The sequence below is a fragment of the Pseudophryne corroboree genome, chromosome 3, assembly GCF_028390025.1.
Source record: "Pseudophryne corroboree isolate aPseCor3 chromosome 3, aPseCor3.hap2, whole genome shotgun sequence".
In the NCBI taxonomy this organism is placed as follows: domain Eukaryota; kingdom Metazoa; phylum Chordata; class Amphibia; order Anura; family Myobatrachidae; genus Pseudophryne; species Pseudophryne corroboree.
The window spans coordinates 160,500,891-160,518,486 of NC_086446.1; the positions used below are offsets into that span (position 1 = coordinate 160,500,891).

Here is a 17,596-nt window from a genome sequence, read left to right on the forward strand (position 1 = left end):
ATGAAGTTCGGGCGGGTTCGGATTCCGAGGAACCGAACCCGCTCATCTCTAAAATTTACCCCCTTGTATCAATGCAATATTGCAAAAAGAAAATGACTGACCCTCAGTTGCCCAGCATATTTGCTGGCAGAGCTAAGGCTGAACTTGCTGCTTCCTTGGCCAGTTCAGATGCATATGCCCATGCTTGATATAGCTTGTCGGGCCACACATATGCAGTGGAGCTGGAAACCAGCAATCAATCGCAGTGTATCAGGCATTAAAATCAATTTCTTGGAAAGATCGCAGAACCATGACCATCCCTAGTCTAGAGTAGGACTTTGAAATGTACGTGACAATGAGATGGTGTCACCTGGTAGAATTGGTTCAAGGAATAGTTGGAGAATATAAAGTAAGAAACAAACTAAACATCTTGGGTACAAGAAAGAATCAATAAGTTAAAACCGACAGCATTGTTGGTAATAAAAATCAGCATTTACTTAGTGTGGTGTTTAAGAGGGGAGTGTTGTGGATGTTTGTTTCTGTTATTTTCTTGTTTAGTTCTGATCTAATGCCAGTGCTACACTTTTGTGGAATGTGTACCTAAGAATTTAACCCAAACTGACAAAGGACATATGGGAATTATTCTCTGTAAGGGCATAAAGGTTCATTTTTAAAAGTAATGGGCCTAATTTCAGATGTGGTTCTTGAAATTGCTGTCATTATCTTTTACCGTTCGCAATTGTAATAGTTTCTGAGGTTGAAAAAGACAATTTGTCCATCGAGTTCTACCTATTTGTGGTCTCCTACGCTGTATTATTTTTAGGACTAATTTTGTCTGTTGCTAATGTCGGCCGTTGTGTTTATTCCTTATTCCTCTTTTTTTATAACTATAGTGCATGACTACACACCATAACCCTGTATATCCTTATCCATTAGGAATTTATCTAGCCCATTCTTAAAAGTGATGACCGAGTCTGCCATTACTACTTTCTCAGGCAGGGAATTCCAAACACGTATTGTTCTTACTGTGAAAAAACCTTTGCGAAATCTCCTCTCTAACCTAAGCGGGTGTCTACATGTCCTCTGTGTTGATCTTACCAAAAACAGATCCCCCGCAAGCTCTAAGTATTGGCCCATTATATATTTGTAAATGTTGAACATGTCCGCTCTTAAGGCCCATACACACTTGACGATAAAATGAGCGACGTCGTTCATTTCAGCCCTCATCAACGACGCCGCTCATTATATCGTCAAGTGTGTATGTATCCGACGACCACCGATGCGCGGCCCCGCGGGACGTTAACAACCCTCGCTTATCTGTGGAGCATGTATGCTCAATTTCCACTATGGTCGTTACCGACCAGAGACGTCGTTGAATGTGTATGGTGTGAACGACCAACGACCAAGCCACTGTTCACCAGCCCTGTTCCCAGCTCATTATTTTAATAAACTGTTCAGCTTGGATGCTTCAACGATGAATAGTCTTTGGTCTTTGGTCGTTGGTAGTGTGTATGCTCATGTCGTTTACTCAGCTGTTCAAGGGAAGTTCAAGGGTAGTCGTTAACGACGTGTGCATCGTCAAGTGTGTATGGGCCTTTAGTCTCCTCTTTTCCAGTGTGAACATGCCTTGCCTTGCCTTAATTAGTTTGGGCACCCGCCTCTGAACCTTTTCTAGTTCCAGGATATCCTTTTTGTAGTATGGTGCCCAAAATTGTGCACAGTATTCAAGATGAGACCTCACTAGGGAGAGTATAACACTCTCATCCCTTGCATCAATTCCCAGCTTTATACATACCTTGTTTGCCTTCTTTGCTGCAGTCCTACTATGGGTACTGCTGCTTAGTTTGCTATCTATGTGAACACCTTAGTCCTTTTCCAGTTCAGAATCCCCTAATTTTACCCCATTTAGTATGTAGGTGGTATTTTTGTTCTTGCTACCAAAGTGCATTACCTTACACTTGTGTGTATTGAGGATCATTTTCCATTTTGCTGCCCATGCTTCCAGTTTAACTAAGTCATTCTGAAGAGACTCAGCATCTCCATCCGTATTTATAACCTTACACAAGGTGATTATATGCTAATTTAGGCAGAAGTGAAGCAAGTGGACAAAAATGATGCAACAGCAGCAGATGTGCCTATGATCAATAGGGACATCTGCTGCTGTTGCATCATTTTTGTCCAGAAGCGTACAACTGTTGATACATAGGTACCATGTCGTATATTCTGAGAGCCACTGAAGATGCACATCCTGAGCTGGTCTCCAGGGACCAAGAGGGCTCTCCAGTAACAAGTAAGATCGCAACTGATAATTTATGCACACCTAGAAAATGACATCTGAACGGCCATGAAATGCCTGCATTTATCCGTCCACTCTCAAATGCCGTCTTCCTGTCATTCACTTTGTGACTAATTCCTCACTGCAATTGCCATTACAATTCAATCATTGCACTTGCATAGTGCTGCTCAGATGCACGCACAGTAAGAAAACATCGACCAATTTGCGTACAATAACAGCTTTGCGACTGCAACTGAACTATTCCCAATAAGTACAATCCTGCAATGCAAATGCTCTCTTCTGATGTCACGTCTAATTTTGTACAAATGCAGCTAGCTATGGGAAAATGTGGGCTAATATGCTGGCTGGCCACATAAAAGCTTGACTATACAATGCTGCAAATTGCATCATGAGCCCCTGGATCGTTCACTTCTTTGAGGAGGTGGGGGGGATCTAGGTGGTTGGTCTACTCTCTTGGGAGTCCAGCAGAATGCCAACACAGTTTGGAGGTCTACTACACATTCCAGGTGAGTAGAAAAAAGTACTTACTTCCTAATCTGTACTCAGTATAGAATGCCTCCAATCTGCCAAAGTCTTCCCAGGGCAGCGTGAAAACAGCTGCACTCACCCCAAGAAATGTACGCAATTGTCCACAAGTGGTCTGTGCCATCACAAAACTTTATTTGTATTGTGCTTTTTTTTAAGTCCTAGAGGATACTGGGGATCCATTTAGTACCATGGGGTATAGACAGGTCCACTAGGAGCCATGGGCACTTTAAGAATTTGATAGTGTGGGCTGGTTCCTCCCTCTATGCCCCTCCTACCAGACTCAGTTTAGAAAATGTGCCCGGAGGAGCCGGTCACGCTTATGGAAGCTCCTGAAGAGTTTTCTGCATTTATTTTTCTGTTTGTTATTTTCAGGCAGGACTGGATGGCAGCAGTCTGCCTGCTTCGTGGGACTTAGGAAGGGGGGGCAACGGCCCAACCTCTTGAAGGGTTAATGGTCACGTACCCCACTGACAGGACACCAGCTCCTGAGGGAACTATTTGCAAGCCCCACCACGGCGAGCGTACATTTCCGCAGCATGCCACCACCCCTAACAGAGCCAGAAGATAGAAGAGTGGTGAGTACTAAGCCGGCATCCCAGTTAGCGGGTCGCCGGCCATTATGGCGGCATGAGGGTACGGAGACGCACGGCTTCTAACCGTGGCAGATTGCGTCTCCAGAATCAGTACACAACTGCGTCTCAGTACACTGTACACAGCACACCCACACTGACAAAAAAAATGGTTCTCTTTCCATTTTAAGCACAAATTACCTCATCCAGTATAAAAAAGCGTGAAGACCGCATGCCATTGAAGGGGCGGGGCTTCACTAAGAGCGGATCCAGCAGCTCACAGGCGCCATTTTCCCTCTGCAGTGGACACAGATGCTGACTGAAAGGGATGCGCAGCTCCTCCGGTGTGACTGCAGATTACCTCAGCGGTACCAGGGGTCATAGCAGGGGGGAAGCGATTATTAGTGTACTAAGTCCCCAATCTGGGTACTTAGTCTGCGACCTGGCTAAGCTTGGCATTAGCAATAACGGTACAGTGTGCTGCCTCCAAATACTTCTGTGTCTCCCTGGAAGGGCTTTTTGTGGGTTAATTGTGCTTTTAACCTTTCCTTTGTGTGTGTGCTGTCACATTTACAATATGTCAGGCAAAGAGTGTGTTTCATGTACGGCAGAGATTTCCTCTTCAACAGGGAGCTCATTACTATGTACTCAGTGTAGTGCACCTTCTCAGGTTAGCGGGCTGAACCAGTGTGGCTGGATTCCATCAAAGGAATGATTTCCAATATCTCTAATAAATTGTCCTGCATTGAGAAAGAGACGCAATACTTAAGACAGTCTGTGGATGAGATTATGAACAGAGACTCAGTCCCCAAACAAGTGTCTCAGTCCCTTGCCATTTGTCCACAAAAACGATCTCTGGCCCGTATCCTGCAGTCTGACTCTGACTCTGAGGGGTCAGACATGGAGGAGGGAGAGGTGGATTCAGAAGGGGGGGGGGGGATGCTGCTCTGTCACAGGGAATAGAGGCTCTTATTGAAGCTATCAGAGATGTGCTACAAATTCCTGATAAGGTGACAGAGGAGTGTGAGGAATCTTATTTTAATGTAAAAAAGAAGTCCTCAGTCACTTTTCCTGTGTCAAAGGAATTGAATACCCTGTTTGAAGAACCGTGGGTTAATCCTGATAAGAAATTTCAAATCCCTAAAAGGTTACTCTCATCTTTTCCTTTTCCTCCTGATGATAGGAAAAAATGGGAAAGTCCACCGATAGTGGATGCATCTGTGTCAAGGTTGTCATGGAAGATTGTGTTACCCGTCCCTGGTGCAGCCTCCCTGAAAGACACAGCTGATTGTAAGATTGAGACTACACTCAAATTCTTGTAAACAGCTGCTGGGGTGGCTCAGAGACCCACTATAGCATGTGCGTGTATTACTAAAGCCATTGCTAAATGGTCGGGTAACCTTATTGAAGGGTTGGATTCCTTATCTAGGGGGAGACTTTATGTTGGAAGCCATAAAAGAAGTAGGTTTCCTTAATGCATGCACCACTGCTATGGCAGTGTCAGCACGCAGGGGCTTATGTTTACGCCAGTGGACTGCGGATGCGAGCTCCAGGAAAGGCGTGGAAGGCCTACTCTTCACAGGAGAGGCCTTATTTGGAGATGAACTAGACAAATGGATCTCCAAAGCTACTGCGTGTAAGTCCACATATCTTCCTTCTGAAGCTCCCCCAACCAGGAGACCTACTCAGGACCTACTCTACAGTCCTTTCAGACTGCCAAGTTTAAGGGCAAAGTCAGAGGATCTTCTACTGCCAACAGAGGTGCTAGAGGTAAACTTCGCAAACCACCAACTGCCGGTTCTCAGGAACAGAGCTCCAGTTCTGCTTCCTCAAAGCCTTCTGCATGAGGGTGGACCGCAAGGCCTGGAAGACTGGCAGGTGAGAGCCCAACTAAAAAATTTCAGTCACATCTGGAAAACATCATGCCAGGATCCCTGGGTCATAGATCTTATTTCCCAGGGCTACAGACTGTAGTTTCAGGAGCTCCCACCTCACAGATTCTTCAAATCAGGCTTACCAGTTTCACAAGAGGCAAGTATAACCTTACAGGATGCCATTCAAAAACTGGTTCAGACTCAGGTCATTATTCCAGTTCCACCTCATCTCCAAAACAAGAGATATTATTCCGACTTGTTTGTGGTACCGAAACCGGACGGTTCCGTAAGGCCGATTTTGAATCTAAAATCGTTGAACCCGTACTTACGAGTGTTTAAGTTCAAAATTGAATCTCTGAGAGCAGTGATCTCAGGTCTGGAGGAGGGGGAATTCCTAGTGTCTCTGGATATCAAGGATGCGTACCTTCACATTCCGATCTGGCCACCTCACCAGGCTTATCTACGCTTTGCACTACAGGACTGTCACTAATAGTTCCAGGCCCTGCCATTTGGTCTCTCCACGGCACCAAGGGTGTTCACCAAGGTGATGGCAGAGATGATGTTTCTCCTTCGCAAGCAGGGAGTGAACATAATTCCATACCTGGATGATCTTCTGATAAAGGCAATGTCCAGGGAAAGGTTGTTGGACAGCATTGGTCTCACAACCAAACTACACCTGAATCACGGGTGGATTCTAAATCTCACAAAATCTCAGTTAGAGCCAACTCGGAGGCTCCCATTTTGGGAATGATACTGGACACAAAATCACAGAAAGTTTTTCTTACATTGGAAAAAGCATTGGTAATCCAGTCGATGGTTCGGGCTGTCCTGAAGCCAACCCGGATATCGGTGCATCTATGCATTGGCCTTCTGGGGAAAATGGTGGCCACTTACGAGGCGCTTCAGTTCATATGGTTTCATGGGAGGCCCTTCCATCCTTTATCTGTTGAACAAATGGTCCGGATCGCATCTTCACATGCACCAGAGGATCCGTCTGCTGCCAAAGGCCAGGATCTCCCTTCTGTGGTGGCTCCAGACTTCTCACCTAATCGAGGGCCGACAGTTCGGGATTCAGAATTGGATTCTGCTAGCCATGGACGCAAGCCTCAGAGGTTGGTGAGCGGTCACCCAGGGGGTGCAGTTTCAAGGAAGATGGTCAAGTCAGGAAGTTGTCCTTCCAATCAACATTTTGGAACTCAGGGCTGTATACAACACCCTACTGCAGGCCTCATATCTTCTTCAGGATCAGGCCATTCAGGTTCAGTAGGACAATGTGACGGCAGTAGCGTACATAAACCGACAGGGCAGAACGAAAAGCAGAGCAGCAATGTCAGAGGTATCAAGAATTCTCCTCTGGGCAGAAAAACACGCTGTGGCTTTGTCGGCGGTCTTCAATCCAGGAGTAGACAACTGGGAAGCAGACTTCCTCAGCAGATACGACCTGCACCCGGGGGAGTGGAGCCTTCATCTGAAGGTGTTCAGGTGCTTGACACATCGATGGGGATGTCGTCAAATCAACATTATGGCCTCTCGTCTCAACAAGAAGCTCAAGCGGTATTGTTCCAGGTCGAGAGACCCACAGGCAGTGGCAGTGGATGCTCTGATGACTCCATGGGTCTTATCAGATGGTGTACGTGTTCCTCGCACTTCCGCTAATCCCACGAATTCTGAAAAGAATAAAGAGGGAAAAAGTTCAAGCAATCCTCATTGCTCCGGACTGGCCAAGAAGGGCCTGGTAGGCGGACCTTCTGGAGATGCTCCTGGAAGATCAGTGGCCTCTACCTCTTCGCGAGGAACTTCTGCAACAGGGCCCATTCGTCTGTCAAGACTTAACATGGCTACGTTTGATGGCATGGAAGTTGAATGGCTGATTCTAGCCAGGAGAGGCATCCCTGACAAGGTCATCCTGACTATGATTTAAGCCAGGAAGGGGGTAACGTCTAAACATTACCACCGTATTTGGAAGAAATACGTCTCTTGGTGTGAGAGCAGAATATTCTGTAGTGGAATTTCATCTGGGACGTTTCCTGCTTCTTCTGCAGTCGAGTGTGGATGTGGGCCTACGTCTGGGCTCCATAAAAGTCCAGATTTCGGCCTTGTCCATTTCTTTCAGAAACAATTGGCTTCTCTCCCTGAGGTTGGGATCTCAATTTGGTGCTGCAGTTCCTCCAATTGGACTGGTTTGAACCATTACAGGAGATAGACGTAAAATATCTTACGTGGAAGTCCGTCACACTGTTAGCCTTGGTTTCAGCAAGACGTGTGTCTGAGCTGCGGGCGTTGTCTCACAAGAGCCCCTATTTAATTTTCCATGAGGACAGAGCTGAACTCAGGACTTGTGAGCAATATCTTCCTAAGGTGGTGTCTGCGTTTCACATCACCAACCTATTGTGGTTCCGGTTGTTACCGACACCTCTGTCACTTCAAAGTCTTTGGATGTTGTGAGGGCTTTGAAGGTGTATGTAAAGAGAACAGCTCGTCACAGGAAGTCTGACTCGCTGTTTGTTCTTTACGATACAAATAAGATTGGGTGTCCTGCTTCAAAGCAGTCGATTGTGCACTGGATCAGGCTCACTATCCAGCATGCTTATTCCACGGCAGGATTGCCGATTCCTAAATCTGAACAGGCTCACTCGACTAGGTCGGTGGGTTCATCTTGTGTGGCTGCCCGCAGTATCTGGTACTTCCCCAGGGTATTAAATGGATCCTCTAGGACGTAAGAGAAAATAGGATATTAATTACCGGTAAATCCTTTTCTCGAAGTCCGTAGAGGATACTGGGCGCCCGCGCGGTGCTTCATTCGTCCTGCACTGTTACTTGGTTAAGTATTGTTGGTTCAGCTGTTGCTGTTCCTGTTCCAAGTTTGGTTAGCATGGCTTTCCTCTTGTTTGTGTGTGCTGGTTTGGACTCTCACCACTATTATTTTATATCCTTCTCTCAAAGTATATCCGTCTCCTCGAGCACAGATTCCTAGACTGAGTCTGGTAGGAGGAGCATAGAGGTAGGAGCCAGCCCACACTATCAAATTCTTAAAGTGCCCATGGCTCCTAAAGGACCCGTCTATACTCCATGGTACTAAAAGGATCACCAGTATCCTCTACGGAATACGAGAAAAGGATTTAACGGTAGGCAATTAAAATCCTATTTTTCCACATTCACAATGATCCTCACTATGGAGCAAAGTGCTAGAGCTGTAGAAAGCTAGATGACAGACGTGTGCACAATGGGAGGAAGAGGACTTGTAGATGTGTCTATGTGGATGCAGACAAAGTGAATATTGCCTTTGGAGGACATTAATACATTGCTAGATGTAGGAGGTCTTTCTTACCTTCTATTTCCTCTGGTCTCAGCTCTCTGTCCTGGAATAAAACACATTAATTAGAGAAATGTACATTTTACCATTACTGCCTTATTTCCCCAGTATATTTAATTCCCAGTTTCTTAAGTCTCCTGTTAGTGTGTTTGATCAGTATTTCTAGAGCGTATGTAAAATTGTTTGTAACTTTAGCAATATTGTTTTCATTTCCATGACACAGGCCATGAAGAATAAATATGCTGCACATTAGTAATTGTGTACATTTCTCGATAATACAACACACCAGCATTAATTTTGTTTAAGAAAATGTTTACTAAAAGTATTCGTCGATGACAGTTTATTTCAGGAATAAAATTTGACTAAATTAGACTAAAATTAAAACTGAGATCCACTGACTAAATCTTGACTAAAACATAGAAAAAAAAAAAAAGATCAACTAAGACTAAAACAAAATTTTAAATCCTTGTCGAAATTAACACTGGAAGTAGGGTTTTATATTTTTAAAGAACAATTACGTGTTCTAGATATTTGCAGAAAATAAATATGACCTGCTTTGAAGGAAATATGAATGTGTATTGCACTTGTTTGTTCTAACAAACTTAAGGCATTAGTTTGTATATGATATATGGGAGCACTATGGTAAATCAGACTCGGTATGTAACACATTCTCAGCCTACTGAGCCTAGAGTACTAAGGGGGTTATTCAGAGATGAATGCAGATGGCTGCATATGCAGACAGATCTGCGTTCATCTCTGCATATGCTGAGGGCCACCCAGCACAGGCAAGGCCGCCCAGCATGTGTAAGGCCGCCTCCCGATGCGTTCGCAATCTAATTGCAAATGCATCGGATCTAAGGTTGACTTCTGGCAGTGCAGTGAGGCGGTCAGCAGGCATTTTTTTTTCCGGAGCAGCTGTATGTGATGTCACGCAGCCGCCCCGAAAACTGTCCCAGCCCACCCCCATTTGCCCCAACCCCCTAATGCCACATCATTGCCCAGAAAAAGCCCACCACTGTCAATCACATTGCAGTCACATCCATCGGGGATGCGACCGCCATGTGTGTGGCTGCGCAGCCACACTGCAGCAGCTGTGCATGCAAAGTTTGCCGATATCTGCAAACTGCACCCCAAGCCGCATTATTGGTAGGTTTTGAATAACCCTCTAAATACACAGTTAGAGGTATGCTAACTTCTCAAGGGAATTTTAGAGAAATATTCTATAGCAAAATCCTTTACAGTATTTTTAAACTGCAAAACTTATGACTAAAACATTGACTAAAATTAGACTAAAATGAAAACTGAGATCCACTGACTATTAGGTCGACAGGTACAAAAAGTCAACATGGTCAAAAGGTCAACAGCTACAAAAGGTCATCAAATTCATATAGTCGACATGACAATGATCAACATACATATGGTCAACACAAGTTTTTTTATATATATAATTTACCATCCACATGGATTACCATTGGGAATAGTAGTGGTAAGCGAATCGGGTCATGCAGTACACTAATTGGGTTCAGATGTGGTTTAAAATGGTAAATGGTACCCGTACCCCCCCCCCAAAAAAAAAACAAAAACAACAACTTGTGTCAACCTTATCTGTGTCTACCATTTTCTTGTCAATCTTTAAACCTTTTGTACCTGTCAACCTTTTCAGGTGTCTACCTTTTATTTGTCAACCTGTTGAATCCGTTGACCTTTTGACCCAATCGACCTCTTGCATGTCGACCATAAGGGGTTGACCTATTCACTGATGACCTAATTATGGTCGACCCAATGATCCACACCCTGCAAACTGCATATTGCCGGGAGATAGCCATCAAATTGTCAGTTGTCTGTTGCACACTGACTCTCCCCAACTTTCAGCTGCCTGCTTCACAGGAACCCCACAAGCACCAGAGAGCTTGCACCAAGAAAATGAATTGTTATAAATGAAGATAACAAGCAAAGAAATTTAGAGGGGAGATGATAGAAAATGCAAGTCCAGAAAGAGTTCAATAAGTGGAATGCTGCTATGGGTTGGTAAATGAATTGTGGTCGTAAAGTGAGAAAATGTTATTGATGGAAGATGTATATTACCCAGATTGCAGGGAGTTGTTAAGTAGATAAGACAATACCCTTTCTTGGCAACAGTAGGTTCCACCTAGGCTGGGTACACACCTTGCAGCCGGATCGACCACTTGATATGTCTGGCCAGACATCACAACTTGGCAGGCATTTAAATTTGCCCGCCCAGCTGTGACATCATTGTCATCAGTTCCTATGGCCACCATATGGGAAAAACTTTTCGATAAATGAAAAGATAAGTATATTGGGGGTTCTTTAGATTGGGGGTATTATAGAAACATATTGCTTGTGCAGGACCCACTCTCTACGTGCACGAACAGGTCCTGCAATGTAGCAAGTAACCAGGGCCAGTTCTAGACCTTGTGGCGCCCAGGGCGAAAGTTTCCTGTGGCGACCCCCCCTCCATGGTAAAATAGAATTGGTGCACGCCGAAGGCGCGCAGTCAAAAATAGGGGCGTGGCTTCTTCATAGGGAAGGGGCATGGCCACAGTTATCCCCTGTACTTGTGCCCCCCTGTAGCTGTACCCCCAGCATCTGTGCCCCCTGTAGCTGTGCCCCCAGTAGATTTGCCCCCAGTAGCTGTGCCCCCAGCAGCTGTGCCCCCAGTAGATTTGCCCCCAGTAGCTGGGCCACCAGTAGCTGTGCCCCCTGTAGTAGAGCCCCCAGTAGATGTGACACCAGTTGATTTGCCCCAAGTAGCTGTTCCCCCAGTATGTGCCCCCTGTAGTTGTGCCCCTAGTAGTTGTGCCCCCTGTAGATTTGCCCCCAGTAGCTGTGTCCCCTGTAGTAGTGCCCCCAGTAGCTGTTCCCCCTGTAGCAGTGCCCCCTGTGGTAGTGCCCCAGTATGTGCCCTTGTGGTTTTTCCCCATAAGTTGTGCCCCCTGTAGATTTGCCCCCAGTAGCTGTGCCCTCAGTTGATTTGCCCCCAATAGCTGTTCCCCCTGTAGCAGTGCCCTCTGTAGTAGTGCCCCCAGTATGTGCCCCTAGTAGTTGTTCCCCCTGTAGTATCATCGCTTGCAAACAAGAAAAACAAACAAAAAAACAATACTTACCAGCCCCGCTCCTGCTTCCAGACCGCTGCCGCTGCTGGCTCCTCTCTATGGGAGAGACGTCATGACGTCTCTCCCATAGCAGTGCCGCACTGACACTAGAGGTCAATTATGACCTCTAGCGTCAGTCAGTGACGCCGGCTGCAGCTTGCTCCCACACAGCCCACGGCGCCTGCTGCAGTCGGAGAGAGGGGGTCTGGAGTAGCGGCTCTTGCCATGGTGGCGGTGGCGCCCTTGGGCGTGGCAAGAGCTGCTACTGCAAATAACCCAACCTCAGATTCAGAACAGCATCAGACTGTCAGTGATTTACAGCCTGATGCTGTTTCGGTGGCAGCGATGGCCTCTGTTTGTGAAAACAAAGGTGTGTCACCAGCCATTTAGGGGGAGGAAAGAGCTCAGAGATCTCCTGGTCTCTGCGATGGGCAGCTTGCCGTCCCATGGAGAGTTCAGTGATCCGATGTTGCTTCCTAGAACGCAGGTCAGATCACTACTGCAGCAAGAGGTGTCTACTTGTAAAAGACGCCTTCTGCTGCATTACCATACAATGCTATCACTGCTGCTTCCGAGGAAGCAGCAGCGATAGCACCTCCAACCACATCTGAATCAGGCCCATAATACCTTGTAACTAATACCTTTCATATATATCCTAAGGAACGTTAAGCAGTGGAGGATTTCCCACTAGGGGCGCCAATTTCTGGGAGCGGCACAGCAGGCTGCCCCCCTGCTCCCAAACCGTTGCAGCATCTGAGCAGGTGACTAGTCGGAGAAGAGAGGGAGAGTTATTTGTGTGCAGGGGGTGGAGCTACATAAAGCTGCTGGCAGAGAGAGTTAGGGCATACTTGCCTACCTGACCCTCTCCATGAGGGAGAAAATGCTCTGTTCCTGGACTTTCCAGGTAATGTATGGTTGCCATCACCTGTGGTGAGTTAGTTAATTGATAAGAAAGGTGTTTCTCCACAGGTGATGGCAATCATACATTACCAGGAAAGTCCAGGAACAGAGCATTTTCTCCCTCATGGAGAGGGTCAGGTAGGCAAGTATGAGTTAGTGATGGCCATCGGGTTAATCATCGATGTCCGCCATAGTTGGTATCATCGGTGGTCATCACTGTGCTATGCATTAGTAAGCCACTGACCAATCAGAGCCAGGGCACGGGGTTTTGTGTGTCCATTGGGGGCGAAGCTATGCTCCGTACTCGGTATTAAGCAGGGGTGGAAAAAAATACCATTGTGATGTCTGTACCATCGATGGTGGAGAAGTCGGAGCTGCTGCAGATTTCCGGCCAGCCAGAGTGACAAAACTATTCTTCTGCTTGTGAGTTGTGTGTGCAGTGTGTAGTGTGTGTGTGTGTGTGTGTGTGTGTGTAGTGTGCATGTGTTCTGTTTTGGGAGCGATGTGAGAAGTAGGGGGCAATGAGGGGTTTGGTAGTTAAGTGGGCAATGAGGAGGGACGGGATAGTGAGCTGGTGGGGAACCAATGAGGAGAGCAGTGTGAAGTGTGTGTAGGGGAGGGGCATTACCAATAATATAGTGCCAATATAGTGCCTAGGGGCAGTCTGACCCCTAAATCCACCTCTGTCATTAAGAAGTCCTCCTCTTTACACAATATAACATCAGAGACCGTAAAAAAAGAGGGGAAAAGTTTGGCACAGAGAAAGTCATAAAATAAGAACTTAAAGGTGTAATCTGCAGAGCTATTATTACTATAAAATATACTCATATATATACAAGCATATGAGAATAACAAAATATACAAGTTTCAAAACATTGTTGACTCTCATGTCCTATTATGATATAAAGGGATTTTATCAATATCCTGGTAGTTCATATCTTGACAGAATGGCAACAGATCCTGATGACCACCCTAAACTCCTCCTCCCGCAGCCTGACCCTAACTGTCCCCTCCCGTAGCCTAACCCTAACCATTCCATCCCCCGCAGCATAACCCTAACTATCCATCCCAGTACCTACCTCTAAACCTAACCCTAGTACTTACCGTTGGGATTCTGACCGTAGGGATGCCGCTGTTGGCATTCTGACTATCGGAATTTCAACTGCCAGGATCTTGATCGCATCCCTCTAACAGCTGGAGGGCCGAAGGTTCCCCATACCTGCTCTATAAGAACTGTCCTATTGTGTTCCTGTAGTTACTGGTGGTATAGTGTCTTTTTAATCACAGTTCATATGGGTTATTCAACATCTTTATTAAACATACTCTGTCTATTTATAAACATTGTATCAATCAGGTTCCTCTACCTTTTTCATCTCATCAAGAGCCTGATTCAGAACCAGACGCAAAGAAGCTGTATCAGCAATTCTTTGCACAGAGCATGCATTGAGATGAACGGGTTCAGTATGATTTACCGACGGACACAATACCGACAGCCATTGACCTACAGTCAAAATACCAATACGCTTAAAATGTCGACATACCAACATTTGAAATGGCGACATGTCAAAATATCAACATGAATTTTTCTGGGTTTTTTGTGTCAATGTTGACATAGGTCAACATGGACACTGTCTAAGTGTACCGCGTCCCCTTGCATGGCTCGTGACGGTGCTTAGCTGCACTCAGCACACTATTATATTCCCCCTCCAGCTCCACTGGGATGGTAAAGTATGAACAAGTCTGTTTTTGGGGAGAAATTTCTTAAAAAAGCATGTCGACATTTTGACATGTTGGCATTTCAAACGTCTGTATTCTGAATATTTCTGCATTTTGAACATGTCGACACTTCAAATGTCAGTATTTTGACTTGGTCAATGGCTGTCGGAATTTTGACCGTTGGTATTGTGTCCGTCGGTAAATCAACTGCTACCCGAGATGAACATACGCATCTATGTTGATCTGCAGCTATTCAGAATAACCCCGGAGTCAGCTGGATTTTCACTAAATGGGTGTAACTGTGTGGTAAACTGGTAATGGTGCATTTACACAGAATACGTTTGCCATGGGAGGATGAATGTAGAAGGAGATGAGTGTATGCAAGTATCTGGCAAATTTGTTTCTCTAATGACGAAGGCTGTGCTCAAAGGGGGTCATTCCCAGTTGTTCGCTCACTAGCAGTTTTTAGCAGCCGTGCAAACGCATAGTCGCTGCCCACTGGGGAGTGTATTTTAGCTTAGCAGAAGTGCGAACGAAAGGATCGCACAGTGGCTACAAAATAATTCTGTGCAGTTTCAGAGTAGCTTCAGACCTACTCAGCGCTTGCGATCACTTCAGACTATTCAGTTCCTGTTTTGATGTCATGAACATGCCCTGCGTTCGCCCAGCCACGCCTGCGTCTTTCCTGGCACGCCTGCATTTTTTCGAACACTCCTTGAAAACGGTCAGTTGACACCCAGAAACGCCCTCTTCCTGTCAATCACTCTGCGACCAGCAGTGAGACTGAAAAGCTTCGCTAGACCTTGTGTGAAACGACATCGTTCGTTGTAATAGTACGAAGCGCGTGCGCATTGCACCGCATACGCAAGCGCAGAAGTGCCGCTTTTTAGCCTCATCACTGCGCAGCGAATGAAAGCAGCTAGTGATCAACTCGGAATGACCCCCAAAAGCCGATGTCTAGGCCTCAAATGTTTTGTTTTTAATAGATATGAAGGGGGTAATCTGCGCACTGAGGTGTGTGTTAATTTGTGAGTGGTTGGGGTGAGCTGCCAGTTAAAGAGGTGTCCCGTTCCCCTTGGTTGACTGTTGCTTTTATGCCCCAGCAAGATGTAACTGCTCTGTATTCATTATTTACTACATACTTGAGTACCTAGACTGCTTGATTTATAACTATAACAATGAGATGATGCACATATCTGTACTACAATGTAGCAGCTAATACCCCTGTCACACCGCCAATGCCGGATCCCACCCGGGAATTGGAAACGGGTCCTTCCCGGGTGGGATCCAGCATTGGACGCTGTTGCTGGCTTCCCCGACCTGGCAATATCCCGGGCGGGTTGCCATAGCGGCGGGGGGTGGAACCGGCAGTGGGGGCGGAGGCGGCGCTGGGAGATGAGATCATCTCCGCGCCGCCTCTCCCTGTTGTAGTGAACGACCCGGGAGCCCGTTAACGCTGCCATTGACCCGGTATTCAACCTGGGTATAACACTGCTTTATTCCTGGGTCAAATTGCCGGGTCAGGTGACCCAGGATTTTCGGCTATGACGCTTTCACACCGCACGCTGACCCGTGTATATTGCCGGGTCGATACCGGGTTATTTGTGCGGTGTGAAAGGGGTGAAAGTGATGAGTGAAAGTATCAACTGGGTGAGGTGCTTCCACTTGGCTGCCCATGATCAGAGGACAACAGCCCAGTCATAGCAAATATTGTCACAACACAGCACTATGCCTGTAAATCATTTTCTATATATGTTCTTATTATACATGTTAAATAACACTGGTTTTTTTTTTAACTAAACATTGCTTTCACATAGTGTTACGTGTCACTGTGTAAACAGTGCAGATTGTACACTTCATTCTGCATTTACCTTTTGTTCCCACTGACAGCTCCATCACAGCTATAAGTTACATGGCAGAGTGGCCCTATCAAACTTGTGCAACAACAGCATTGTACTTGCTTCCCCCAGAGAAGTAGAACAGGTAAATGTGTAACTATAACCGTATTTTGTATAGAGATGAGCGGGTTCGGTTCTCAGAGAACTGAACCCTACTGAACTTTGCCTTCCAAGCCAGGATCCGAGTCAGGCTTGGGTTTTCCCGCCTGACTCGGAAACCCGAACGCGGCAAAATGTCATCATCCCGCTGTCTCATCAGTAATTCCAGTGACGATATACGCTGCTGCTATATGTCCACTGCTGCAGTATAATAATTATAACAACAACCTGTTGTGCTGCATCAGACCAGTGGTAGTGTCCTGTCTTATCAGTAATTCCAGTGACGATATACGCTGCTGCTATATGTCCACTGCTGCAGTATAATAATTATAACAACAACCTGTTGTGCTGCATCAGACCAGTGTTAGTGTCCTGTCTCATCAGTCATTCCAGTGACGAGGCAGTCACAGTGGTATACGCTGCTGCTGTATGTCCACTGCTGCCATATAATAATAATAATAATTATAACAACAACAACCACAAGTCTCACAAGTCTATTACAGTGTTGTTATGTTGTTCTGCATCAGAAAAGTGGTAGTGTCCTGTCCATCAGCCATCAGTCATTCCTGTGCCGCATATTGTGTTATTTAACTCCCAAAAAATAATGGAGAACAAAAATTTGGAGGATAAAATAGGGAAAGATCAAGAACCACTTCCTCCGAGTGCTGAAGTTGCTGCCACTAGCCATGACATAGATGATGAAATGCCATCAACGTCGTCTGCCAAGGCCGATGCCCAATGTGATAGTAGAGGGCATGTAAAATCTAAAAAGCCAAAGTTCAGTAAAAAGATCCAAAAAAAAAGAAATTTAAATGGTCTGGGGAGAAACTTAAACTTGCCAATATGCCATTTACGACACGGAGTGGCAAGGAACGGCTGAGGCCCTGGCCTATGTTCATGACTAGTGGTTCAGCTTCACATGATGATGGAAGCCCTCATAACTGAGACCTTGACACTTATGTTGGTGTTAGACGTGCTCCCGGTATCTGCCATTAGTGCAGTGGGATTTAGACAATTGATGGAGGTATTGTGTCCCCGGTACCAAATCCCATCTAGATTCCACTTCACTAGGCAGGCGACAGCGAGATTTTGACATTTAATTCCAGTGATTTAGACGTATAATTACAGTGATCTTGCCAATTAATTTCATTGATTTATAATTATTAATTACAGTGATTTTGCCAATTAATTCCAGTGATTTGGATGTATAATTCCAGTTGGAATTGTTTGTGTCACTTGGCTTAGTCATACAGCTACCTCATTTGCGCTCGCCCAGCTGTCAGTATGCCGGCAGTCAGGATCCCGGCAGCC

At 45.8% G+C, this 17,596-nt stretch overlaps 1 protein-coding gene across 7 annotated transcripts in view; it reads right to left on the bottom strand.

The window, feature by feature from the left end:
• LOC135057548 (calcium-binding protein 2-like) overlaps positions 1–17,596 on the bottom strand; it is a 181,617-nt gene that overhangs the window by 74,686 nt on the left and 89,335 nt on the right. For all 7 annotated transcript variants that reach the window (XM_063963399.1, XM_063963396.1, XM_063963395.1 and 4 more), the window contains one exon: positions 8,575–8,605. In XM_063963399.1, coding sequence (XP_063819469.1) covers positions 8,575–8,605 — 31 coding nt within the window. The remainder of the gene's footprint in view (positions 1–8,574; positions 8,606–17,596) is intronic.